This window comes from Nelusetta ayraudi, unplaced genomic scaffold (genome assembly GCF_046127955.1).
Source record: "Nelusetta ayraudi isolate G7.1 ecotype Tasmania unplaced genomic scaffold, CSIRO-AGI_Nayr_v1 ptg000045l, whole genome shotgun sequence".
Lineage (NCBI taxonomy): Eukaryota > Metazoa > Chordata > Actinopteri > Tetraodontiformes > Monacanthidae > Nelusetta > Nelusetta ayraudi.
Window position 1 is genome coordinate 4166626 of NW_027466095.1, and position 26237 is coordinate 4192862.

The window sequence follows — 26237 nt, forward strand, 5'->3', positions numbered from 1 at the left end:
CCACAGTCAAACAGTTTGACTTGAAATGATTCTCCTGCCTGTGTTTGTGGCATTTGAAGATGCGAAAAAATGCCCCCTAGTCTCAACTACTCCTTGAGGTGGAGAATCTCTCTTCCATAAATATCAAGGTCTAGTCATGCCTCACTTTTCCTGTAACAAAGATCAGATCCATTCATTTGTGCTTCATGTGACATCCATGCTGACCATAAATGTTTCAAACTGCTATATAAGCAAACGTGTCACTTGTCACACATATTCAGTCAAGCCCAATAACATCTATATAGTTTGATTTGTACTACATAGTCATAACCCATAGGCACCCACTTAAATACTAAATATGCATAATTGCTCATGAGGTATTAAAAGGTAAAATGTGCAGCACAGATGGTTCCTCCTAAACCTTTGTTAATTGTATTGTAGGGTAACATATTTACTGTAAACTACATCAAATCAGAAGACTATTTTTTGATGACTGCTCAAATGGCTCTTCGTGATTGAAGAATTTAAACATGACAAATACATTTTTGAAATCTTCCTTCAAATACAATAAGTGAATGTTGATTAAACTAACTGGTCTTTAATATTACCACAAAGTTTCCCCTAGAAACTCCTTTGTTGCAGATTCCGTATCAACCTAATGTAATATTGCGGCACAATACGTAATGAACAAATACACTGGAAAGGTTTTTCACGGTACATTATAAAAAAAAAATATGAAAATGTTTTGAAGGCTGTCCAAATTTATTTGCCATTTATGACCAAACTTGGTGCACAATTGCTGTTTACTCATATACCAGACAGCTGATCTTTTGAAAGCGATGCTGCACTCCAGGCCTCCCAGGAGGATGGAAAACACGGCTGGTCAAAAAGCCCGTGAAATGATAGCATGAGATAAAGTCAACAGGTTTTTTTTTTTTTACCCTTAGAGGGGAAAAAAAACCCTTTGTGTATTGGAGTTTGTTTCTCTTTCCAACCCCCATTCAGAGCGGATGGTCCGGTTCAGTAGAGAACAGTTTTACATTACAACTGTGAAATCCTGGCATAAAGGCGTCTTTTGTGACGCACCATTATTTTCACACAAATATAGTCCATTGTCACCGTGTTGAAGTTAATTTGATCAACATTGGGGACATTTAACTGTTTTGTCCGCTGAAAAGGCTTGTTTCATGCTCATTTTCGGGGCATTGAAAAGCGGGTGATTGGCAGAAAAATAATGTTGCCGTTAACAATTCAAAGCAATTAGTTTCCCATGGGGAGGCAGTGGGCCGCACTGGCCACCACACAGCTATGCTTTGTAATTTTATGGACGCTCATCAGTCAACTGTCAGAGTGTCTCAAAGAGCCCCCCAATCTAAATGTTTCCCTTTAGGCTTTTCCCAGAACAACGAGCTGAAAGAGCAGAGAAAGGCTGGCTACTTTGCAGCCAATAGACATGTTGAGCTGCAAGAGGGAGGACTTGATAATTGCAGGCAGATCCTCCATAAAGCCCGGGTGAATTGATTAAGGAGAGGTGTTTTTCGCGCTGGGCGCAAATATTATGACCTCTTATGACTAATAAGTCCATTTCAAATCACATTTTTGTCTTTTCTTAGCAGGAGTTCGGGGGGGGGCTTTTATCATGTGAATGATCTATGTTCTGTGTCAAACTCTGCGTGTGTGGTGTCACTTTGTGACTTCGGACTGCCTTCTCACCCTGGGAGGCCTGCAGGATCAGAGGTTAATCTTTCTCTGGGTCTATTTGCCTGCTATAGACCTGTTTATTTCCCTCTCTCTGTCTCCCAGTCCCTTTCTTCTCACTCTCAGCTACGCAGCTGTACTCAAACGTAACCTCAGTACCAGTCTGTCCCAGAGAGAAACATGACATATGTCTCCTCTCTACCCGGGCAAAACATAATCCTTGCTCATTTTTTTTCTGTTTGCCGTGAGCTTGGGACCTTTATTCATTGAGATAAACTTAAAATACTGCGTTGTGCATTTTATACCCATTACACTAAACAAATTGTGTATCAGCAGTGCTATAATTAAAAGGAAACTGGACTCGGTCTACTCTGCATTTGTTTCCTCTGTGTAAACAGATGTGGCATAGCCAGATGTTTTTGTTTTAGCTGTCGCCAACCAGAGTTACACAGATCCAGAAACCCACTGGTCCTACTCCCAAACAGTTTCTTTTTGTCAATATTGTTATCTGCAAAATGTGAGTGATCGCTTCCTGTAGCAAGAAAAAATAACAAGTATCTGATGTTAACACCTGTGCCAGGTGCTCCAAGAGTCCATAATCTCAAGCGGGGTGTTCTCTGCCATTTATGTTAGCATAGTGATGTTTGATCAAAGGGACAAAATGATCAAACAATACACGCAGCCATAGCAGATATCCCTATTTTCTGACACTGCGCTTGCTCCAGATTTAAATAAGTCAGTAGAAAAGACATGCACTCTCAAATAAGTAAAGGAGAAAGAGGTGAAATATAATCCAAAAAAGGGCAACGCCCAGAAATGCGGCACCTGAGGAGTCAGAAGCCCAAATTGCACTCGAGTAACCTGACCGCGCGATAGAGCATCAGATATTATAACGTCGGCGCACACCTCAATCACCAGAAGTCGAATTCCCCGACGGAATACTTTATTTCTGTTGTTGGCAAATAACGTGCATTTCTCCCAAACTCACGGCAAGAAAGAGACAGTGGCACACGTCTCTCCAAACATCCCCACAGCCCTGTGCACAGCACACACACCTCTCTGGGGTCCCTGTTGTCCTCTTAATAGGGAACTGTAAACACGTTTGCTTCATACTAACAGCAGCGCAAACATGAATAAATAGTGGAACGCATAGAAAACTGAATACACGTCAGGAATTTTACAATATGAATGAGAGTGTGGTTGATTGTACAGCAAGAACGAACCCGAACCTTCAAATCATTTTAATGAGTCTGATTTCACAAAGAGGAACGGTGGTGCTCCTGCACGCTCCTATGCGCACAGGGAATTACGACCACTGTCTTGTTGGAAGGCAGTCAAGACGCACCAGTATTTTTATGTGTATTTCATTGTATTAAATATTTTACAGTAACTGCCACCTGAGGGAGTGCAATTTTTGGCTGTTTAATGGCTGATCTGATTGAGTAGGTGCAGGTTTCAAGTGTAAGTGAACTTGTAACTTATCAATGTTTCACATTCTATTAATAAATAAATAAATGGGAAAAATACATATGATAACGTGTGTGTGTGTGTGTGTGTGTGTGTGTATTATATTTTTCTATACACACACACCTCATCATCTGCTCTTTAGGGAGGAGAGAGACTCCTGAAACACTTTGACAGACAAAACTGCGCCTGGTTTTGGCTGGCGGTGTTTACGTCTGTCAAAGTACGTGCAAACATGAGCGCAAACTTTTTGTGGATCTGGTGCTGTTTTGAATGAGGCATGTTTTGCATAGAAGGGGTGTCATTTTGCACGTAATGACTAATTTGCCGCGACCTGCGCCTCAGCGCATTTTCTGCTGCTTTTGACGTTTATCTCCGCTCTGTGGATGGGACGCACTGTTTTCGGTGCTATTTACACGGATTGCCTGGCGCAAAAGCCGGGCAATCACTTTGTGAGTAAGATTAATTAAAATTGTTGCTGGATGTTTTTCATGTTATGCTCCAGATATACCCAGAGGTTGTTTTTCTGCCTCTTTACTTTGTGCTTGCATGACTTGACTTATCTATTAACCTCTGTATGACCGCGGCAACGTCCACACACACACACACACACACACACACACACACACACACCCTTCTACCCCCTTCATCAGCACCATGGACTTTCCAATGTACGGTGTTGTTGGTGGGATGGGCGTTGTCCGGGGGGCTAGGGGCGCGAACAAGAGACGATGGGTAGGCCGTCCCGCGGAGTCAAAGGTCCAGTCAGGGGCCACCCTCAGTCCATTCAGGAAGACGTCACCCAGCACATTCTTCACAATGTTAACATTCTCCCAAATTCTCAACATTTACTTACAATGGATGACTGCGTTCGGCCCCGACATTGTGCGCAACGGCCAGCCTGAGCAGTCAAAGTTATGGTAAGTCATCTTGTCAATATAGCCGTGACATGGGCTCCCGCCGCACCCTCATAATCCCATATAGACTGTCTATTATGGCTCAGTTCGGCTGTCAATCACGGCTCGTAATCTGGAGAGGAGCCACGGAGAGATTGAGGGCGCTGTGAGAGAGAGAGAGACAGAGTTTGGCAGACATGAGACATCTTGACTCTTGCCGATGAGTTTTTCTCAGCTTGTTTCTGAGAGGGAGGAGGAATAAGACGGAAAGAATGCGCTGCCACGGCTTTATGCTGGGAGAGGAGTCGAGGGGGTCAGGGGGTAGTGTTGTAAATTAGCGTCTGACCCCTGTCTTTGTGACTGTCGGCCCCCTACCCCAAGCCCCAAACGTCAGTGAGATCAACCATAGCAAGGACATTTTTTTTCTTAAAGGCCGTTGGACGAATTGGCCCGCCGAAAGCGGCTTTATAGACTGTGTAAAGGAGTGACCCTTCCTGCCAGAATGTCACTCTCACTGTTACAGTTTTTGCAGCAATGAACTGCGATCACAAAGTTAAACGAGGGGCAGCGGGTTGTATGTGTGTGGGGTGGTGTGCTCTGCCAATATGGTAAGGGTCAGTAAGCCCTCCACCCCACCTCACCACCCACCCCTACCCGAGCCCTCAGCTCTGGACCCCCCACCCTCAGGCATCCCTTTCACGCCCAGTAGCTGTAGCTAATATCACAATTCTTCGTTAGCCTCCACAAAGGCTGCAGGGGAGGGAAGGGGGGGAAAAAAAAAGGCAACTTTCACACTAGCGGGTCATCGTGAGTGCTTGAGGAAACGATCGTGTAAACACAGCGTTACCTTCTGACCTGTGGATGAAAACTCGGCTTACGGGAATTAGACATGGTTGTTAGTGAGATAAAGCTACGCGGCAGGGGAAGAGAAAAGCCACCAAGTGCCAGGGGCGGGGAACACACACACACACGCCTTTCAGTTTTTTTTTGTCTCGCAGTCTTTCAGTGCTTTTACATGACACTTGAGAAAACTGAATTGTTGCCTTGATCGGACAACTCAAGTGCATGTAAACGTGTTAGTCCAACTAAGATTTTGAATCTTGAAATAGGAGAACTTCGACTGAGAAACCCAGATAATGTGATTGGAATTCAAATTTCTCCGGCACGTATACACCTTAGTCGGAGTTTAACTGGACAATGCGTGTGCGCATGCACCCCCCCACCCCCACCCCCGCCAGCTTCTGCCCCCGCAATAAAAACATTCAAGACACAAGCTCCTTCAATGGGTGGCCCTACTACGAGTTTGTGTATAACTGAGGACACAACCGAGAATCTTTTTAGTTAATTTGTGTTCTCCAAAAAAAAAAAGTTTGCAACAACACGGTGCTCTGTACAACTCGCCAGTTCCTACAGAACAATGGCGCTTCTCACCTGGAGTGGAATTGCCGCTCGTAGTTACTTCCTGGAGGCTCGAAAAAAAAACTTCACAAGTCCACAAAGTTTCTCAAATGATCCGCGTGTTATTTGGAAATGTGCTCAAAACAAAATCACAAACATACACAACATGTTAAAAACGACTTTAATGAAAGTCAAAAAAACATGATAGCCGAGGGAAACCAGTTGTCTCAGGCAGCCCAAATCAAAATGTTACCTGAACGCTGACTTCATTTACTAATACTCGAAGAAAGCCGTGTTTGCTGTGACTCTCGGTAGCTCACAGAGACAGCTGATAGATAGCGCTCACTTACAAGAGTATATTCACTGAGGTAGATGATGTGGGCTTCCACAGTAAAATCACCAGTAATATGTTGTGTACGTTTGTGAATATCTGACCAATCCGCTGACGGTGACAAAGCACATCTGCAGCTGTTGGGTTAGGAAACACGTTAAATTGAAGACCAGTACGCACATTACACCGGTGTTGTGTTGTATCGCGCTCCAGTTGTTTTGTTCTTGTGCGATGAATGAGGTTCACCGGAAGTTAAACACGCTGAAAAGACTCATATCGCCCCCTAGTGTGGGAGAGGAGGACGCTTTCCTGTCAATACTTTGGTTTTCTCAGCTGCATGTATACGGGGACTAGGAGAGAGGTCCAGTTAGACAAGAAAACCCAATTATTAGCGTACTCCGATTAAGCTCTGCATGGAAACACACTGTTTGACTCCCTCGGTACGCGTCCTCCACTCTCATTAGATATGCAGTTTGTCCGCCGCCAACAAGTGTCTTCAACTCCCAACCACCCACCCACCCACTCCCCACCCCATACGTCAAACGTCGCCCTCACCCCGCAGCAGGCGCTGTGGTAAATTCTCCATTAGCGCTGGTAATACATGAGTTCCCACGCCTATAACAAGGGTGTTGACGCCTGGGCACAGCCATTTTACAGCCGTCTATTCAAGCCGACGGGATAAACTTACCATTAACCCTGCCTGAATAGAGCCGAGTCTCTTAGCACCAGGATGTGAGGTCATTAATGACATGAGGCCCGTTCTGACACTCACATACAGTGCCGTCCAATTAATTTTGTCACGAGCGTAGCTGGGTTTGTGCTGTCCAAGACTGATTGGCACCAGGTTGACCTGTTATTTTCTGGATCTAACCCTCAACCGTGATCCACGTTTATTGCCGAATATCTTTGCAGATGCCTTTGCGCACGCAAACAAGACCTGGGAGTTAGTCAGTAGTTTGTCACTGCGAGCTTCTCAAATTAAAAACAGAGTTTTTGTTTTGTGGACTCAGCGTGATACAATCATTTAAGGAACTCAATGAATGAGAAAGTGTAAAATTCATTGAGAACAACGTTTTACCAGTCCCCAATTTAAAAAGTGATATGATTTTCTTGTTTTTTTTTATTGCAGTTATATATTCTAAAAAAAAGAGAGAGAAACCCTAATAAAATGTGATTGCCCTCCTTTAATAAGGCGGTGTATTTATTCTGGCATAACTGTAGGGATGAAGCAGACGTCCGTCACGTAGATGGGACAGTCTTGAAAATTAATTATTACATCAATTATTGTGGAAATGAAATTCGAGGTGCTGTTCCAATCTCGCTTGTTGACCTCCCATGAAAATCCTCTGGGTGAGACGGAACGATCTAGTTTCTGTTTAATATAATGGGATGTCAAATTACTCTCTATTTAATATAATTGCTGCTCCCCCATCTCCACCACCTCACACCAGCCACCCTCGCCTCCCCGTCTCATGGGGGGCGGGGGGACGAAGTGGCAGTGCTTTACGACAGCCGCCTTGAGCCGAGACCCACCGCGAAGAAGAGTCTCCTCTCCCTCTTTACGGCCCCATAAATATATTGTTATCTGGGAAGTCCAAAGGCGAGATTTATCCGCACGGTTAGTGGGGACGGTGAGCCGAGCGTCCTGAAATCATTAATTACGCGGGAAGACGTGCCGCGTCCACCTTAACTCTGTGTCGAGGGCCACGCTTAAGTAGGTGATGAGGGATCGGAGTTAATTATATGTCGCTTAGGCGGACGTTTTCTTTTTTGTCATGAGAATGCTGGCCGCCGTTCGAATCCTCTGGATGTTTGGATGAAGGCCATGATGGAGGGGATCCATGAATCGATCTGGTGCATTAAAAAACAACAACAACAACAACAAAAAAAAAAAACACCGGCAGCACAAGAGAGCTAAAAACCTGTCTGATTTAACACTTTTAAGAGCGTTAAAAGGGAGTTTTGTTTACGAGTCCGTGAAGCAAATCTGCAGAGATGCCCTGAGGCTCAGCAGTGTGTCGTGGAAGGGTCTCCTGCGACCTCTCTGCCATTCATCATTTCAGCTGTCAGTTGTCAGTGAAACCAAAGCACACTGTCAAAAAGTGAATCATCACACTGCACTGTAATCTGATGGAGATCTGAGCTGATCACTTTAGAGTGAAAGTAAGTGAAACCCTGTGCCGTGTGTTCATAAACTAGAGAAGGTCTCAGAGGATAATCTAAACCCGATGGGCAAAGTGGGTTTTTTTCATACATTTTCACAAAAAAAAAATGGAATTTTAAATGTGTCCAACTTATTTTAATGTGTATCTGATGAAAAAATAAGTAAAACGGAGTTAATAGGTTGTCTCATTTCATCTTTTCTTTTTAATCTTTCAAGTTTAGTATCCACACATTTTATATTCCATAATAAGTGATCTATAATGTTAAAAAAAAAAAACAAGGGTTTGCATCAAAACATAAAAATAGATGTGAAAAATTCTTCACAGATGCTTCTCAGGGGTTGTAACCACAAGGTGGTGCTGTGGGCCTCAAGAACTTACCTCAGCCTTGTGGCGGGAGTGTGGGGAAGTGATTGCTTTGAAAATATTTTGTAACAGGTGATGAAGTGCCTCATTGGAATCAAAAAATGGACTTTCAGAACGTGGTGTGCTGTTGTTTTCATATTTTTAAGCATTCTGGGCAGCTAACGGCCGCAATGTTTTACAGGATCACGGACCAGAGGCATGAAAGACTGCCATACTTTGTCTTTGGGGACTTTAACTTCAGGTTGGACTCCAAGCAGGTCATTGAGGTGAGTGATTTGCATGACAATACAATTTCTAAATGGTGACTTTGCCAACAATACACATAACCGATTACTAACCAAAGTACTTTAAGATGCTAGTGGTGCAAATGCGTTTGTGTTTAAATGTGGCAAATATACAATATAGGGAAAGAAATGCTGTTGTTGTTTTGTTATTTTTGTAGTCTACTGTCTCCTTAGAGTTATGACTCATTAAATGCTCCACTGTTTCCCAGCCCAGCTGTGTTTGCCAACCGAGCCTCCAAGTGCATTGTTATGTTACGGTGCCATTCACGGCTCTTCCTCCCCGGCCTCCCTCCCTCCCTCCTTCCCTAACCTTCTTTCCTTCCCCTCCTTTTCTTGGTGCAAATGAGGCCTAGTGAGAGCCAAGGTTAGCGGCAGTCATTCTTGGTGAGGAGATGGTGGAAAGCTTGGGGGAGGGGGTGGCTGTGGGGGGGCTGTGTTGGCTGTCCGAGCGGCACAACAAGTCAACAAGGCCCCACCGCACACAGTGCCGTCCTGTTGATAACGGAGTGGGAGAGCCACTCGTCGGTCCATCTTCTCACCCTTCGCCGGCACAATGAGCCCTTGAGTCGGCAGGCCCTGTTCAAGGTGTGAGCATTGTTTGCCGACCAAGCGGGAGCCCATTCATGGGGAGAAGTGAAGTCAGGAGCAGGAGATTGTGAATGGAGTGACCACTCTCTTTTAAAAAGCCTATACACCGTGTGACGCAGAACGGGAGAAGCAGTCAGCAGTTTACTCTTCCAGCCTCTTGGGGAGCTCTGCCGCTTGTCCAACTCTTGATTGAAGCATTGTGTATGGTTTTATTCGCGGCTCACCGGCCCCCCACATGGTAATACTAATTATTAGAAAGTACTTCTTGAAGTGACGCCAGCTGGGCACCATGTAACTGCCGAGAGAGTTAGAAAATATAATGAAGTGAGTGTAGTAAAACATTACGTTGTGTGATTTCTGTCCTATAATTTAGTATGTTTTAAATAAGATTAGCAAAATTGTTACGTCCTTTTATTGTGTCCCTATTCAGGGCTGCACAGCCAGCCAGCCAGCCAGCCAGCTATGTCAAATTAAAATACAGGCTGCCGGGGTCACTGATCAGCCATCTCAAAGTGTGCGCCGTATGTCTGAATTTGGGTCGCATTAACAGCCCGGTCATGTGAACAAAAAAATAAATCCCAAGTTTTCGGTGACCACAACACCAGATGTGCAAACACTGAAGCCATTCAAAAGTCAGATTCTGCAGCTGAACATCACCTGATGTGCATTTTCTCCTTTATACCAATGATGTCTTGTTTTCGCTCTCTCTCTCTCTCTCTCTCTCCCTCTCTCTCTCTCCCTCTCTCTCTCTCTCCCCGTCTTTCTCTCTCTCTCCGTCTTTCTCTCTTTTTGATCACCAACTAGCGCCGCTGCTATTAAGCGTGACGCATTCTATACAATTAAAGTGTATTAAATGTTACTTGGTTTGGTTGCGTTGTCAGTGCCAACACTGGCAGGCAACACAGATCCGTTTATCTGCAAACATCCCATCACATGGCGTCAGCTGAGATGATGTGGAGCCATCTGTGTTTATCTGTATAGCTCATGTAGATAAGCCCCCCATCTCTCCCCCACCCACTCACTCTCACACACACACACACACACACACACACACACACACACACACACACACACACACTCTCTCTCTCTCTCTCTCTCTCTCTCTCTCTCCCTCTCTCTCTCTCTCTCTCTCTCTCTCTCTTCTCTCTCTCTCCATGTTTCCCTTGCTCTTGCAGCTCTGTGGTAGGTAAGCGCTCACCCTCTCCATGTCACAACTACTTTCCAATGCTGTTTAAGTGCAGGAGAGGTCGCGACCCCTCTTCCAGGGATGGGTTTTAGGCCTGCAACACTGTGTCCGTCTTTGGCCCCCTCCGCTTCCATCCACCACGCAGCGCCTTTTCTTATGCACCTTGGACCCCCCCCCCCCCTCCTTTCCCCAGAACCCCCACCATTCACATACACATTTGCCTCCGTGGGCCAATACACATGCACACACACAAACCAATTTGTAAGGCTCAATGAATCTGATTGATTCTTCCCATTTGAAGGGGTGTGGCTGCTGTGCAGGGGGGCCCTTTTTGGAGCCTCCCCACAGGAAGTTGGTGCTCCGGCACATGAGCCGCGTGCACCAAGACGTTTCCGCTTGGACTTAACGAGGGGTCATCGGGACTCACACACCGACCGCGGCGCTGTCGTCTGGGGGCCTCTTTTTTTTTTCTGTCATGTTAAACCCATCACATTCGTAGCGGGTCGGCCTGTCAGATTTAGCAGTGACCTCTGCAATAGCGGCAAAGAGCTGCGATATTGCCAATAAACAAATGGTCGGCAAACCCCGGCGCGCAGCTTAACTCATAGCCCGGGCCGGCCGTTTTTTGCCCTTTAATGACAATTAATGTCAACAGCACAATTAGTGCACATCCGCCAGAGCGCTTAACTGTAGATGGTGGCTCATAGTAGATCGATCGTCCGTACTTATCTCAAGATTGATTCGGACACGGTGACCCAGCTCCCGTTCTCGCTGTGCGGCCAGTGTACTATTTTCTTACTTCTTCACCATTCCCGTCACTTCTGAATCAATAGGAAACGGGGGCCTGGGAGAAGTTATGCAAAGAGATGCTTTCCAGCTGATGGGGACCTAATGAAACTGCTGGCTATGTGACTGGTTGAAGGACCCCTCTGGCCTACAGTGTGAGTCAGTGGGTTCATAAATGTAGGCCCAGAGTTGTAACAAAACCCTTAAAATTTGGTCACAGTCTCAGATATCATCATTACCATTTCTTACTTCAAATGCTGCATGAGACAAATGGAAATTCCAGGTACACACACACACACACACATTGTATTTGTTGTATAAATGAAAAATAATAATACTCAACTTTATCACCTCTCAAACAATCATCCAGTTTTGACCTGGATGGAACAGTGTGCGTGCAGAAGGCCTTGTGGGCTTCAGGTGACTGTAATAAAAAAAAACCTGCACTTGGACACCCAAACATATGGGCTGCTGAAAAACTTTTTTTTTTTCCCTCCACTGTATCTCCACTGCTGCAAATTACACCCCTTCTATCTTCTCCTGAGCTTTTTTGTGGATGGCCAGACTGGCGGACAACCACAAGGCCACTCCTCTATCACCAGTCTGGCCTTGGGGGTGGGTGGTTCTGGTGGGTGGGTGGGTGGATGGATGGATAGAGGTGGGGCGGTGCCTTAGGATGTATCCGTGTGTACAGAGAAGGAGGTGGGCTTGGGACAGAGGTGGTGGTGGTGGTGAGAAGGTTAGGGGTGGGGGGGGGGGGGGGGTTAGTTATTGTCATAGAGCAAATTCCAGGTGGCAAATTCCTGGCATGCTTGCGCAGCAGGATCAGTAACCAAAGGCCCACCGCAGCCCCTTTCTTACCCGGTCTGGGCAACCCCATTAATTGTGTCTGACAGAAGGAATTGGTTTCAATTGACCCCCATTCAGCGGCTCTTTGACTTGCAGACAAAGGACACAGCCACGTGGAGACTAATGCAAAGGCTGAGCAGCCTGGAGGTGGTCCAGTCCCCATCGTCTTCTTCTGTCCTTTCCCCCAGGGTGTGATCTTGCCCTGGCTTGATCATGCTGCGCATCAGTGCTAAAAATAGGAAACCAATAAGGGACAGTTCAAAGGATTTGGTCGGGAATTTCAGATGCTTCCGAGTCCACTTGTTTGATGTGTGGGATGTCAGTTGCGTTCAAATGTATGCATAAGTAACATTCAAGTAGCAGTGATTAAGAGGATGTTTATGAAGCGTTGACACCTGTCATACAGACAAAAACCTTTTTCTGTTTGAAACATCCTCTTTTAAAAATATTGAAAGGATTGATAAAGGCTTTCTTTTCATCTAAAATGAAAAAAGGTGTTCATCTATGCATGTTTCCCCAAATCAAATCAAATCAAATCAAACTTTATTTATAAGCTTTATAATATTTATAAGCTTTTCCCATATTAAAAATGCTTAATAAAGAGCTTCACAAGATAAAAAATAAAACCATTGAAAACCCACCCCCATAGTAATAATTTCTAATAATTAGAATTATGTATTTCATTTCCTTATAATATGGTTCCCCGTGGAAAATACTGCATATTGCACTGTTATGATTAGATTTGATTATCCAACAGTTGCACTCTAAATCTGATGAGTGCAGATTTACCCTGTTCCTGAGTCGTGGGCACATCAGGGTAAGAGAGGCAGATGAAGTGATGCAGTCATCATGCCCAGTGCCTACTGCACAAGCCTGTGCGGGCAATGCTATGATCTGGGGTTGCTGCAGTTGGTCAGGGCTAGGTTCAGTAACAGTATGTGCTCAAAGAATGAGGTCAGCTGACTACATGAATATACTGAATGACCAGGTTATTCCATCAATGGATTTTTTTTTCCTTCCCTGTTGCCACAGGCATATCCCAAGATGACAATGCCATGATTCATCGGGCTCAAATTGTGAAAGATTGGTTCAGGCAGCATTAGACATCATTTTCACACAGGGATTGACGACCACAGAGTCCAGACCTGAACCCCATTGAGAATCTTTGGGATGCGCGTAGCAGTCAGACTCCACCATCATCAATGCAAGATCTTGGTAATGAAATTAATGCAACACTGGATGGAAATAAATCTTGTGACATTGAAGAAGGGTTAGTTAATGTAACTGTAAAAATGAATCTAATTCATAGAATTGGTTGCCTCCTTAAATGAACCTACGAAAGCAACAACAAAAACCTACAGTTTGCACACTATTGCACTTGCAATACCAGCCCTTTTATGCGTCATTCTTGCTTTGCTATTGCAGTGAAACTATTTACGAGAAGTTAATACAGTATGTCTGATTTAGTTAGAGGGCGACACGGTGGCACAGTGGTTAGCGCTGCCGCCTCACAGCAAGAAGGTTGTGGGTCCTAGGACCTTTCTGTGTGGAGCTTGCATGTTCTCTCTGTGTCTGCGTGGGTTCGCTCCGGGTTCTCCGGGTTCTCCGGCTTCCTGCCGCACTCCAAAAACATGTATGTGAGGTCAATTGAACATTCTAAATTGTCCGTAGGTGTGCATGTGAGTGTGAATGGTTTGTCTTTCTATGTGGCGACTTGTCCAGGGTGTCGCCCTGCCTTCGCCCTAAGACAGCTGGGATAGGCTCCTGCAGACCCCCGTGACCCTGAGCTCAGGAAGAAGCGGGTATAGAAAATGAATGAATGATTTAGTTAGATAATAAGGTAGCTCCAGAAGCTATTATTATTTTTCTCTCTGTGATCAATGGCTGATTCATTAAGCCAGGCACATACAGTACTTGTTTCCACGTGCAGTAAACGCCAGAGTTTTTGGTTCCACTCTACAGTCTGGAGGTAACAAGTGAGAGAATGTGTGTGTCCTGCTTGGTGGCCGTGAATCAGTGGTGTCAATGACACGCTAGGGGCACCGTGCCTAGACTCTTAGTATATTTAAAATCCCTCCTAATTAAACTTAATAGAATGTAAATTTAATATCCACAGAGATGGTGCGCTGCTGGCCGGCCGGCTCTAGTTTAAGAATTTATAGAGGCCAGCCAGAAGGTTAATAGCTGACATGATCTACCGTTCCTGTGACAAGGTGTGAGGCTGCTTTTAATTGGGCCTTATCTGCTTCTTTGGGCAGATTAGCTTCGCTGGCCCGCCCCATGGGGGACTGGTGATTTTTAAAACGGCGCCCCCCTTCTATGTCTGCCGGTAGTGCAGAGGGCTGGACCAGAGCATCAATCTCTCTTTTCTTTGTCCTGTGTCCTTTCTCTCGCTCAAATAGCATGAAATTAAAGGTGTGGCCCCGGACTAGCCCCTCTACTAATGAATGCTGTAATATGCTCAGTAATGACAGGCCAATGGCTCATTCATTTTGTGCACAACACAGTTAAACACCTCATACGCCCATGACAAGCGAGAAGGAATAAATTCTGTCATGGTGAATGTCACATTTTCCTTTGTCTGATTTTGTTGCTCGTAGGTAAACGGTGCGGTAGGATGGTTTGTGTGGGCCTACTGCTTTGTTAGTCGGTGCTCTTTTTTTTTAAGTTTAGTTTTTTTTTCAATTTTTCTTCATTAATCATTTTTTTGTGGGGGGGTAGGGGTGGGGGGGCGGGGTGGGACACGCCACACAACATCATGATATGCACTCATCAATTCTTAATTATTCAGCATTTCTATAAAGTTACCTAAATGGTTACCTTAATTAGTGGACATAGGTTCCTTCATTAAAGGGTCCAGTGAGTTCCACTACTTTTCTTTTCACAGTAGCTAAAGATTCACCATGATTTATCACATTGCATAAATTGCAAACATCTCCAAAGCTGAAATCTGAACAATCAATTTAACCAGATTAGATGCAACATAGTTCTGGTAGAATCCTCCAGAATGTGAGAGTAGCAACTGAACCCGAGTCGCCATTTATATGAGATTAGTTCAATTTATTAATACATAATTGGTCAAATTAATAAAGCTAGCAGATTTAAAATTGGCCGTGTTAGACACAAACACAGAAAAAGATATTTTGAAAATTAAACACCCCTTTAAATTTGAGGCAACCTTTGAATTCAAGACTCAGTGGTGAACCCTAAATATAGAATATACAGACATCACCGTCAATGCTAAAGCCCACAAGAGCTCATTACAGAGCTGATTTGCTGTTGCCTTAGCTGCTGAACCTCGACTCAGTAAATAATATGCACCAGTAGAGGCTTAACAATTTTCCCCTCTTATCCTCTCTTAGACTAACGTGTGTTCATGGCAAGCAATAAATCAAAAGACGGCCGGCATAATTAAGTGTACACTACATTAGTCAGGCTAATTAATTTTGGGGCCATCCATCCCTTAACCAGTGGGCCAGCACTGATTGGGCCTCTGTTCTGTAGAACCCCTGACACTGGGGACTCCGACCTCTCCTGGGCTGCCTTCACTGTCTCAATTAGACGCCTTTGGATCTAAACACGGGGTCAGATGTACGCACGCGCATGCACATGAGCCACGTTAGTCTATCAGAATACTTTGTTTTGTCATAACTCTTCGAGGCAGTCTTCTAACAATGTTATCTCATCCCTCAGTACATAATTTATCATCAAATCTGGAGCGTTGCCAAGGGTCTACTCCAGGATTCAGGAGGGACTAAAAGGTTGTACAGGGCTATTGTTTTACCCCGGGGCAAATTGTATTGACAAATCCCTTTACATGGTTTGTTGCGGCTTCCTAAATCAATACACTTTTCTTTAAAAGACAAGACATCTGACACCATCTTAATTGTCCCAACGCTGTAAATTCCCCCACCACCATATACTGCGACCCATGCGAGTTAAACCAGAGATATTATTGTGTCTCCTATTTGACCCAGGAGAAGCCCGCAATCTAGGTGTTTCCTTACAGTACAATAAAGACGTATTATCTGTCCAATTTATCACAATGAGGGCCCATTATATCACAGATAACCCATCTGGATATAGAGGGAGACTATCCCCAGTAGACAACAGTCCCTTCTCTCCTTTCTTTCTCACTCACCACTCTGTTTGCTGTCGATGCTAATGAATGCATTGCTGAAGACACAGAGGGAGTGGGGGTGAAAAGAAAAAAAAAAAAAAGGCTAAAAGCTCTGAGGGCGCAAGTCGCGCGTGGCGCAGCTTTGATAGTAGCGCTGTCCATATCATTAAACGCTGGCAAGTGAAGAACTAGCAGTGTCTTCTGTTTGTGCTGCTCATTAACAACAGGCCGTTTGAGCACCACGCCAGCCATGCATCCATTGTTTACTCTGATAATTGTGTGATGCCGGTTTGTGGAAGGAGGGGTGGTGGTGGCAGGGGGAGGGGTCACTGTGACTGGCAGCTGGGTGTTGGCATGGTGTGACCAGCAGCCAAGTCCAGGATGAGCACAGAGGCTGGCACCAATGGGGCCTCGGAGAGGTCGTCTCCTCACAAGCCCCCTTTTGGGAGCTGCTCGCAGTCAGGGAGTAACCTGAGTTGCCCTTCACCACGTAATTAAAAGATTTTGACAGATACAAAAGCCAAAACTAAGTGGTCAGATGAATCCGCTGGATCCCGTGGTAGTGATAGACCAGAAAAGAAACATTTTGAACAGTCAACAGTTTGCTGTCTTTTGGCAGCACACGACGATTAGTCAAAATCTAATTAGAGTCGTAGCAACCTGTCCGAGCGAGCCGGGAAGTAGAGTAGAGGGAAGTTGAGTTCCCAAGTGTCAGCAAGCGAACAAACAGTGATACTGTGGGATTGGACTACATCATTGTGCATTTCAAATGCATCGTTTGACATGCCAAGTTTTTAAGTAAAAGTTTTATTTTGGAAGTATTTACTTTTGTTAATATATCATTTTGTCTCTTTTACACAAGGAAAAAAACATTTAAAACAAATTATTTTTTACAATAAATAATTCATATTTTAATAATAATAATGTTATAATAATTAATTTATTCACTTATTTTACTATTTATTCAAATGTAAATTCTGTGACAGAAGATCCCAAAGAAATGTATATAAAATGTTGTGCAGTGAAAGCTCTAGGTGGATCATAAAAATATAAATTAACATGAAATATAAATGAACTAAAAGGGAAAAAGGGAAGTATGTAAATTGTACGTGTGGATTTTTGACATCTTTTGACATTCTTGTTTTATTTGTCTTTTTTAATGTGCAGGCTTTTTTTTTATATAATTGTTTTACATTGTATACATACAATACACACAATGTTTTGTTCAGTGTTCAAAATTCCCATGGAGTGTGTTAGCTTAGATAGTAAGGTTTTACTCAGTTTAAGAATGAATATGTCCTTTATCACTTTATACACTGATTTTTAACATGCAGCAAAGAAACCATACCACTGCAACATAATTCATAAACTAAATCTAATCAGTGAATAATCAAATTAGTTTGTCCTTTGAAGTCAACTCAGTCCTTTGTCTGTGCCTTTTTAATTCAATCCATCACTTTTTCGAAACAGCAACATCTCCCTATAAATCATGAATAATCAACTTTGGCCTTCTGCTCACTCTTTTCTCTCTGGCCGTCTTTATCGATGCATTGTTCCGTCTTCTGTTGTTCCCGGCCATTTAAAACCCCAGGGAGGAACAGCCACGGCTAACACTGATGCTATTATTTAGTGCAGATGAAACATGGCATGAACCATGAGGGACAGTGATCGCTTTGTGCCTGTTACATAGTCTCCAACTTGCATGATGTCAGTCCGTTTTTCTTTCTCTCCCCCTAATGCAGTTCACAGTTTGCCTTTGTAGGGCAGAGGACAATAATTGTTGCTCTGGCTCTCTGAAGTGCTTTTTAAGAAAACACATGGGGACATTTATGGCCACATCACTAATTTTAATCATTACATTTTGTGGTAACGTATGCGGTCAATTGAGTGAACTGACTCCTTATTCCCATAAAAATGTGATTAAAGTCCTTCTGAAATGTCACTATATATATGATGCGTTCATACAAACATTCAAGTGAGTTATTTAAAAAAGACCATTTACACAAACCTACACCAAAAGTGCTTTATTCTTTATTTATTTATCAGTCATCATTCAATCAGCACATTTATTTGTTTGGGACATACTTTGCAGAGTCGCATGAAAGTATTGTGGCACCGCAACCTTAAGTAAGAAATTGGAAATTCTTCTCAATAACTTGCAAGACATTTCAAGTCAGTACAATGCTGAATGTTGTCTGCAGACAACGAATGATAATTGCAACATTTCTGGACTAGGTTCTAAGAGGTGATAAAACAGCAGCATTAAAAAACATAATTTGACAGGATAGCAACCGTCTCAGATGGTTGGTTTGCAGTTTAAGATTCAATAGCCTTGTCGCAGCAGTCAGGTGATGCCATATTGATTTGGCACTCTTTTACATGAAAAAAGAAAAACCCATGCCTTCTTCTATCACAAAAAAATGATGATTAAGTGTTTGGGACTGTGCAGGTAGTCCTAGGATTCTTCTAATTGATTTGTCCCATTCATATTCTGGTGCAAATCTTTACTGTCACAGACTGAGTGACGTCCCAACAGTGGGGTTCTATAGGTCTTTGTTGCGCAGCTGTAATACCAGCGTTGGCACCGTGGGCTTTTAAACAACTCTGCTCTCTGATATGAGAAGTCGCTGGGCTCCATTCACATTGGCACACAAATTTCCCATCATACTTAAAAGGGCCCATTTAAGGGCCACATTGAGGATTCATGAGCCTTCCTCTCACAACCCGCCTCGTGTGATTTATCAGCGGCAGCCATATTGCTGCCGCTTTCAGAAGAAGTGGCTCCGCCTTTTTTGTCTTAGCCAACGCACAAAACAATGCCTTTTAGACCCATCCCTCCGAAAGTGGCCTCCTCTTTTGGGGAGGCAGAGAGAGCCAGGGCTGGCCTAACATCTGTTTGTGTCCTGAGCCAGGCGGGTCCGAAGCACAACGTGCCTCAGTGGCCCCCTTCTCCTCTCCTTGGGGGTCTTTGTTCCCGATTTCATGCTATCAGAGTGGCAGCATGTTTTCCTGCGCAGGCCTGTCAGGGGCATAAAGGGCCCTGAGTGGGGTCACATCAAGAGGGATGGGCATGAAAAATTGGTAAAATGTATCACAAAGCCCACCCACTAGATGGTTGCCGAGCACCCTGCGGTGGGGTTTCAAGACCCTCCTCTGTCCCCCCCACCTTCCTCTTCCCATTTCTCCCCCGACTGAGTTCTACCTCCCTCTCTCATTCCGGCAGACAAGCACATCATTTAGATGAAATGATGCAAACAAATTAAAGGGTGGTGCTCCAAATGAATCAATGTTCTTTTGTATGTGACATGGGGTCTTTTTTATTTTCTTTGCACCTTACCGGGGGTCCTCTCTACCCAAATAGCTGCTAACCTGTTGGCCTCAATCAGTCAAATGGTGGAATCTTACGTTCCTGAAGTCAAGATGGATTCTTTCGAACCCATGATATAATCTCCCTGGTAGTATATCTTAATGATAGCGCTAACCAGGCTTTATCGAACACCAGAGTAATGAACTCAACAGACCGTCTTCCCATTGGATGCTCACCAATCAACGGTCACTGATGAGGTCTTCGATATTCTGGGAATGACTTGGGAAACGACAAATTACCTTTTGCTGCCCGTTCCCTGTAATTGATTCTCTGCGGCTTGATCAGTGCATTTAGCCAAAGTGTCGTGTTCGCAGGTGCTTAGTAAGTGTTTATGTTCTTTATCAATAGCCCCACCCCCAAACTTTTCCATGCTAAAATGTGCTATGGGGATTGTTTCACACTTAGATGTGGTTTTGCTTTGCAGGATAAATGTTGAGGTTAAAATAAAAACTGCATGAATGCCGTGAGCGCTGCTGACTGCCACCTCAGATCACAAAAGCCCCCTCTTTTTGGCTGGGGGGGGTTAGGGGAGGGGGGTAACAACATTCAAATGAATGGCACATTAAGGTAGCTATTGAGCAATTTAAGCAAGCCCAGCCTTATTGAGAGGCTAAGTGAAGCCGGTGCGTTAAACAGTCTTGCGGACATCTGCCGTTGGTTTGGTTTTCAGAGTACTGACTGAAGGGGGAAAAAAGTGGCCAGGGGAGGTTTCTCTGATTAAATCTCTCATTAGGTTCTCTTTATACAGGTGGCAGTAATGTGTCAAGAGCCCCCAGCCTGAGACAATGTCCTCCTGTTAGTGAGACTAACACGCCTCAAGAGAGCCCACCCTCCTTTTACTGCCACTGCTTTTACTCAGAGACACGGTCACAATGAAGCATCTGGTGGCCCTTTTCCTGCTCTGAGGGGCTTTCTTTCCAGGGCCATTGTGTCCGCTCGAGTGCAAGAGGAGAGATCAGGAGGGTTTGCTAGTACATCTCTTTAATGCGCCGCAGCGTCTTCTTCTTTGGAGTTAATGTGGGTTTCCCTAAGCACTTTCCTTCCCCACCACCGGAATGGAAATCTTTAATTGAAAAAAAAAAAAAATCTCAATCTCAAAATGACTTCCTCCAATGGTCTGACTACTGGTTTGGGTGGCAAGTGCGTACGCAACCCCCCAATAGCGGAAGGTCAGCAGGGTCAAAGTGATGAATTTTTATAGGCCTGTTCCCTGTGTTTCAGCCCTGTCCTTTTCTTTGCGCACTGCACTGCCTCTCAAAGACAACCATAGAAGGCAATTTGTCCTGCGGGGCCCTGCAAAATGGGCCAGCAGAGAAGTTAAATACCAGCAGGGGGCTAAAGGTGGGGGGGTAACACACACACACACACACACACAAACACAGACACAACATACCCCTCCATCCTGTTGTCCTGGATGATTTGTGGCCTGTCTATTATCCATTCCAACGGGACAAATGCTTTATGCCTGTTTGTGAAGGTGAAGCCGGAATGGCAGCCCTCAGCGCGCGCCTTTGTTTTTCTAGAACTTTCCCAGATGTTATAATGTGCAAGATAAATAGGCCACATTTTCGGCACCTTGCACGCCCTCTTACCTCTCCAGGGCTCGGCCCGAGGGCGTAGCCTCGGCAGCCTGGGAAGACCTCCTACAAAGCAGACCGCCGTCCGCCCGCAAACCCCGCCCGCCCGCCCGCCAGCCAGCCAGCAGTCGGCTTCTGGCCGGGGGTTATGGGAAGGGGTGACGAGTCCAAGCGTATTTGCCTGCCCATTAGGAGTGAGACGGACCAGGTTTACAAAGGGGTCAGCTGAGTGACCGGCGAGGTCACCCGCGGGCTAAACTCGTCCCAACTTTCGCTCCTGCTCTGTGTCAACGATGGATCTGTCGTTCTGGAAAGCATTTAATAAGCAAATCAAAAAAATGTGAATAAAAAATGCATAGAGAGAATAATAATAAATAATAAAACTTTATTTGTACAGCGCTAAATCACAACCAAAGGCGTCTCAAAGCGCTTTATACAATCAGAGAGAACCAACCGGGCCCCCGGAGCAAGCAAGATGTGACAGTGGCTGGGAAAAACTCCCCAGTGGGAAGAAACCTAGGGCAGAACCAGACTCCAGAGGGCCATCATCTGCCAATGAGTAGTTGGGGTGAAATACAAAAATAGAGGAGAGACAGAGAAAGAGAGAAAAGAGCAGAGTAAGCCAGGGTGGCAAAGAAGGGTAGAGGAGTGCGTAGTCCTGGCTCATGTCCAGTCTGATAGGACAAGATGCATCTCAGCTGATTTAATGGCTCTGCAGCACCATAGCTGGAAGGTGCTGTGGAAGGTTTGTGCGGTAGGACTCAGCTCGATGAAATGCTATAACACTGGAGAACCCCCCCCCCCCCCCCTCTAGAGTTGCGGTGGGAGGTGGAATTTGTTGTCGCCCACTTTTGGTTGCCCCCCTTTTTACCGGGTTTTACGCACCAAAACCACGGTACGCACATAGGCAGGATGGGACAGCGATGAGTAATGGCGGCGACTGGGGGAAAAGCGATGGGAGCAAGCAATTCGCTCCGAGCCCTGCCCGTCCCCCCACCGCCACACTCCCCCGTTGGCACAGCTGAACCCTCGCTGGCAGGCGCCCTGCAGAAAATTATGTCGCACACCCAGGGAACCCACCCCCTCTACTCCTCCGGCTTCCTCCGATGAAGAATGAATAGATGCCCCCTCCGTGCTTGCGCTGCCTAATTAAGATTTAATCACTCCGGTGATTATTATATCGACGTTGAAAAACGTGAATCATCGCAAACGCACAAGAGAAGAGATATAAACCCCCCTAGAGGACTTGTGGATGGATTGCGCATTGGCTTTTTAACGTCTCGCTCTGCCACAAATTATGTGCACTTGTTTCGCAGTAAAGAACCAGGGTTCAAATAATTTGCCCATTTATTGAACGCGGTTGACAGAAGTGAACAATGTTGTGATGATAAACTCATTAAATTTGGATCTTTAAAAAAATCTGAAATATCACGGCCATGTTTGCGGCTTCATAGGCATAAAGCCACTGTTTGCTAACTCCTAAATGTAAATAAAGGTTCTGAGGGTTTTTGTTTTTGGGCAAAAAAGACAATTTTGAGACATTGTTGAGGGTTGTGGCAAATCTGTCTGTAAAGTTTAATTTTAATACTTTCTTTTCAAGGAAAAGTTTATTCCGTGATCAGGGTGATTGGCAGCATTTTAAATAACATTTAGGTACTCTCAGCTTTAATCTGTTTGAATTTGATCCAATCTTACTACCGTAAACTATAAAAAGATGGACATTGATGCAAACCTTGAAACAAGAACAGAGGTACACACTTTATGTATGGTTAAGTTTATACAGTATTGGACGTGATACCCTGATGGATCTTGTAGCCGTGTGCTTCACCCGCACAAGTTCCATTGGGTATACTTGTTTTCATGATGTCGTTCATTATTCCAGTGCTGAAATTGTCCCAAACCCATGACTGACACCTAAGCAACTCTTGCCAGGATCCGCTGGACCCGTTTTATATATATAGCTTGTTAATTGAAATAATCGGAGTTGCATTGCATATCAGTGAGGGTCAGAAGTCAACTGGCTTGAATACACATGAGTCTTTGATTCGATTAGATTGAAATTAGATGATTAGATTTGTCAAATGATATTGAGTGAGGCCTTTTAATTCATATGCTTTTTGTCCTAGTGACGGGAAATGGCAGATTTAGAAGCCTGTGTTGTAAATAAAGCTGTTAACTTTATCCAGTCCAATTTTTTTTAGTGCGTATTCGCAATCAATCTTTGTCCCGTCAAAAATGTTTCCTTTGTGCGAGGAATGCCAGGATGCTGGCCGAGCTTATTCTTTAGTGTTTAAGTCGGGCCATGGTGGATGGCCTCCATCTGTTGGCAGGACCAAAGATAGACGGCATGAATGTGTGTGTGTGTGTGTGTGTGTGTGTGTGTTCAGTCTTTGAAGTGGGACAGATTGCTTTAACCTCTCTTTTTAGGAGAGCAGCTGGAATAGAGAGCTCCCTTAAACAGCCGCTTCCTCCTCCGACAGTCATGAGATTATCCTCCATTGAAGCACAAATAGCAGCTCCTTCCTCACCAACCTCTCATCCCACCTCTCATCCAACCCCCCAGGCATCCCCCTTCGGCCTCTAGCCCTAGACAAACAATCAGTGTTGACCCGTGACCTATAATGCAGAGATGCGATGCCAAGTCACTCCGCAGGACCAGTTATGGAAGAAGCCCTGAGGAGTGAAGACGTCCTCGCTGTCCTAACGGCCGTCTTTTAACGCCCACAACCCCCCCCCGCCCCACCCACCACCCATACTTGCCAATTGGAACTAAGCAAGTTATAGTAATACCATTAAGAGTAGTTAGGGGAGAGCATGTCTACACCTAATGAGCTTTGATGGGACAAATTTGCTTAGAGATACTTCACATCACAGCATCTGGACGCTGACGGCAGTTGATAGGAGAGATTCTCTACACTGATACAGCCCTAAGTGACGGCATGGGGTTCTCATTTCCCGATGGGCCGATCTCATGATGGGTATGGGGGGTGGGGCACTAGGACAAAGCCAAGGAATTAAGCTGTGCGTGCACGGGCTTTTTGGTTGCATGTTGAAAGCCTGCCGTTTTTTTTTTTTCACCGAGGATGACAAGTTGGAGGCTTTGATAAATCGTGTGCAATCAGCTGCCTCCAACTGCACCACCAACAGCCACTGATTGGTTAGTCACTGAATTTCTGAACAGATCAATCTGCCACCTATCAGCAGCCAGCAAACCTGGGGCCCTATTATTGTAATTTTCGGGCCTTTATATTTGATTTCTGGCCCCTCCAGTGCAGCAACACACGGTTACCCGCACTGAAAGCATTGTAGATCTGTGTATCTCGCTGCGTTGCTTCCTCGTATTTCCTGCATCCCGCAAAAACAGTCTGTTTTTCTTCACTCCACCCCCGGCCTCCTCTGTGTACGCCTCCCGCCCAGCCCACTCCGCTGTGATTGGTCACACTCTTGGTCACTGCTGAGCCTCACTTCCTCAGTTTGCCGGTGCGAGAGTTGAGAGTGAACAGTAAACGTTACGAAACACAATTTAAACACTTGCCATCGGGAAGGCTTCACTCTTTAGCTGCTGTTTACCAGCTAAACCATCTTCATACGGCTGAGTTACGGCCGCAAGGCGGACCGAAGGTCCCTGGGCATTTTTTGTGCCTTCCGTGTCCCCGGGAATTTATATTTTACTTTGTGTACTGACCGTGTTTTTGTTTTGTATTTTTGCGAGACATTTTATTAGGGCTTAGAATGATTTCGTTTCATACTGATGACTTCATAACACTGTCCTAGCAGAGCAAATATAGATGCTGAAATGATCACTTGAGTAATTTATTATTAGAATATCTGCTCAACTTAAGTCCACACAAAGCACAAGACAGCAACAGCTCTATTCGACCCAAAACACATTTGCAGTCCTCATACATGTTTTCAAATATTGCCGTGGCCGTGGTGACAACATTTTCTCTGTTCGTTCCACTCCGACAGTTGTGGTCTTTGGTGCTACGGTAGTCGCTCAGCTGTCGCGCCATTTTTAAAAAAAAAAATGTCTTTAATTTTCTTCACACCGGAAAAATATTTTGTCAGAGCACAGCGATATAGCTTCCGGGGCAGAGCGGGGGAGGGTGGAACCAGTCCGAGAGTATGCCTGAGCTTGGCTATGTGGGGAAATCCGGCACGCATTGACGTCAATGTGATCCCAATGTTAACAAAAAAAACAAAAATAAAAAAAACTTGCTGAAACAGAGCGTTCAGAACCATGCCCAACAACTTGCAGGGCTCCTGTCCAAATGCATGAACTTCATTATTTGACTCTTTGGCATCGTTTGACACTAGGATTCAACATTGTAACAGCATTTAGAGCTCAGAAAAGTGGAAAAGCATCATAGGTGCAACTGTGAGTGAATCAGGTGCCTTTGATGTCTCTGGCGCTCTCACACTAACGCCAAGCAGAGGGTCATTTGGGACAATGGCTGCTTTCTTTTAATGCAGATGTATTCCAAAAGACACAGCCATGGTTAACTGTCCTGGTTTTTTTTTATTGCATTTCGCTCCCGGGAAAGATCAATATTTAACTCTTAATGTCCTTACACACCGGCGAAAATGCAAATGTTTTGCCAGTGATTTTTTTTTTCTTCCTGTAAACCCCAAGCGCGATGCGAATATGCACATAAAATTCACTAAGCGAATGAAGTCTGGGGCTCTTTCCGTCGCGCCAGAGGAGAAACAATGGAGTGAACTACATCCTCAGCTGATGTCCTGGTGATGGTTAGATTAAAAAAGAAAAAGAGTAGAAGTCTTTGGGTTCACCCAATATTGTTCTTCAGAGAGGTGTTTCAGCCGTTAAATGAATGACTTTCGTATCCCTATTAGCTTAGTTTATGGTGGACATGTGTATTCCTCTTATTGTATAAAATTATTATTATTGTTTTATTAGTATTAGTATTATTTGTTTTTTCTGTCTTGAGAGGGCGTGTTGTGTGTGTCAGGTGGATATAGAGCTCAGGTGATTACGTGGCGGCGCAGGTGTAAGATACTAAGTGTTTGGTGAAGAAGCGGCGGTTATTAAGAGTTTTTTGACCATGTTATTGAAGTTCCTGTTGCCATAAAATATTTTTTGGTTTTCCTTTGGATGTGCTTATCATGAAGAAAGCTTTTGGAACAGCTTTAAATGAAAGAATAAAAGATATGATTCCAGGAGCTCA

The 26237-nt window shown here is 44.6% G+C and overlaps 1 protein-coding gene and 1 long non-coding RNA gene across 3 annotated transcripts in view; both read left to right on the forward strand.

Annotated features, from left to right (window-relative positions):
- The window catches only part of LOC142894843 (uncharacterized), a 393438-nt gene that overhangs the window by 302380 nt on the left and 64821 nt on the right, over nucleotides 1-26237 (forward strand). The window lies entirely within an intron of this gene.
- Nucleotides 1-26237, forward strand: part of inpp5a (inositol polyphosphate-5-phosphatase A) — a 163549-nt gene that overhangs the window by 103042 nt on the left and 34270 nt on the right. For both annotated transcript variants that reach the window (XM_076035658.1, XM_076035657.1), the window contains exon 9: nucleotides 8476-8560. In XM_076035658.1, coding sequence (XP_075891773.1) covers nucleotides 8476-8560 — 85 coding nt within the window. The remainder of the gene's footprint in view (nucleotides 1-8475; nucleotides 8561-26237) is intronic.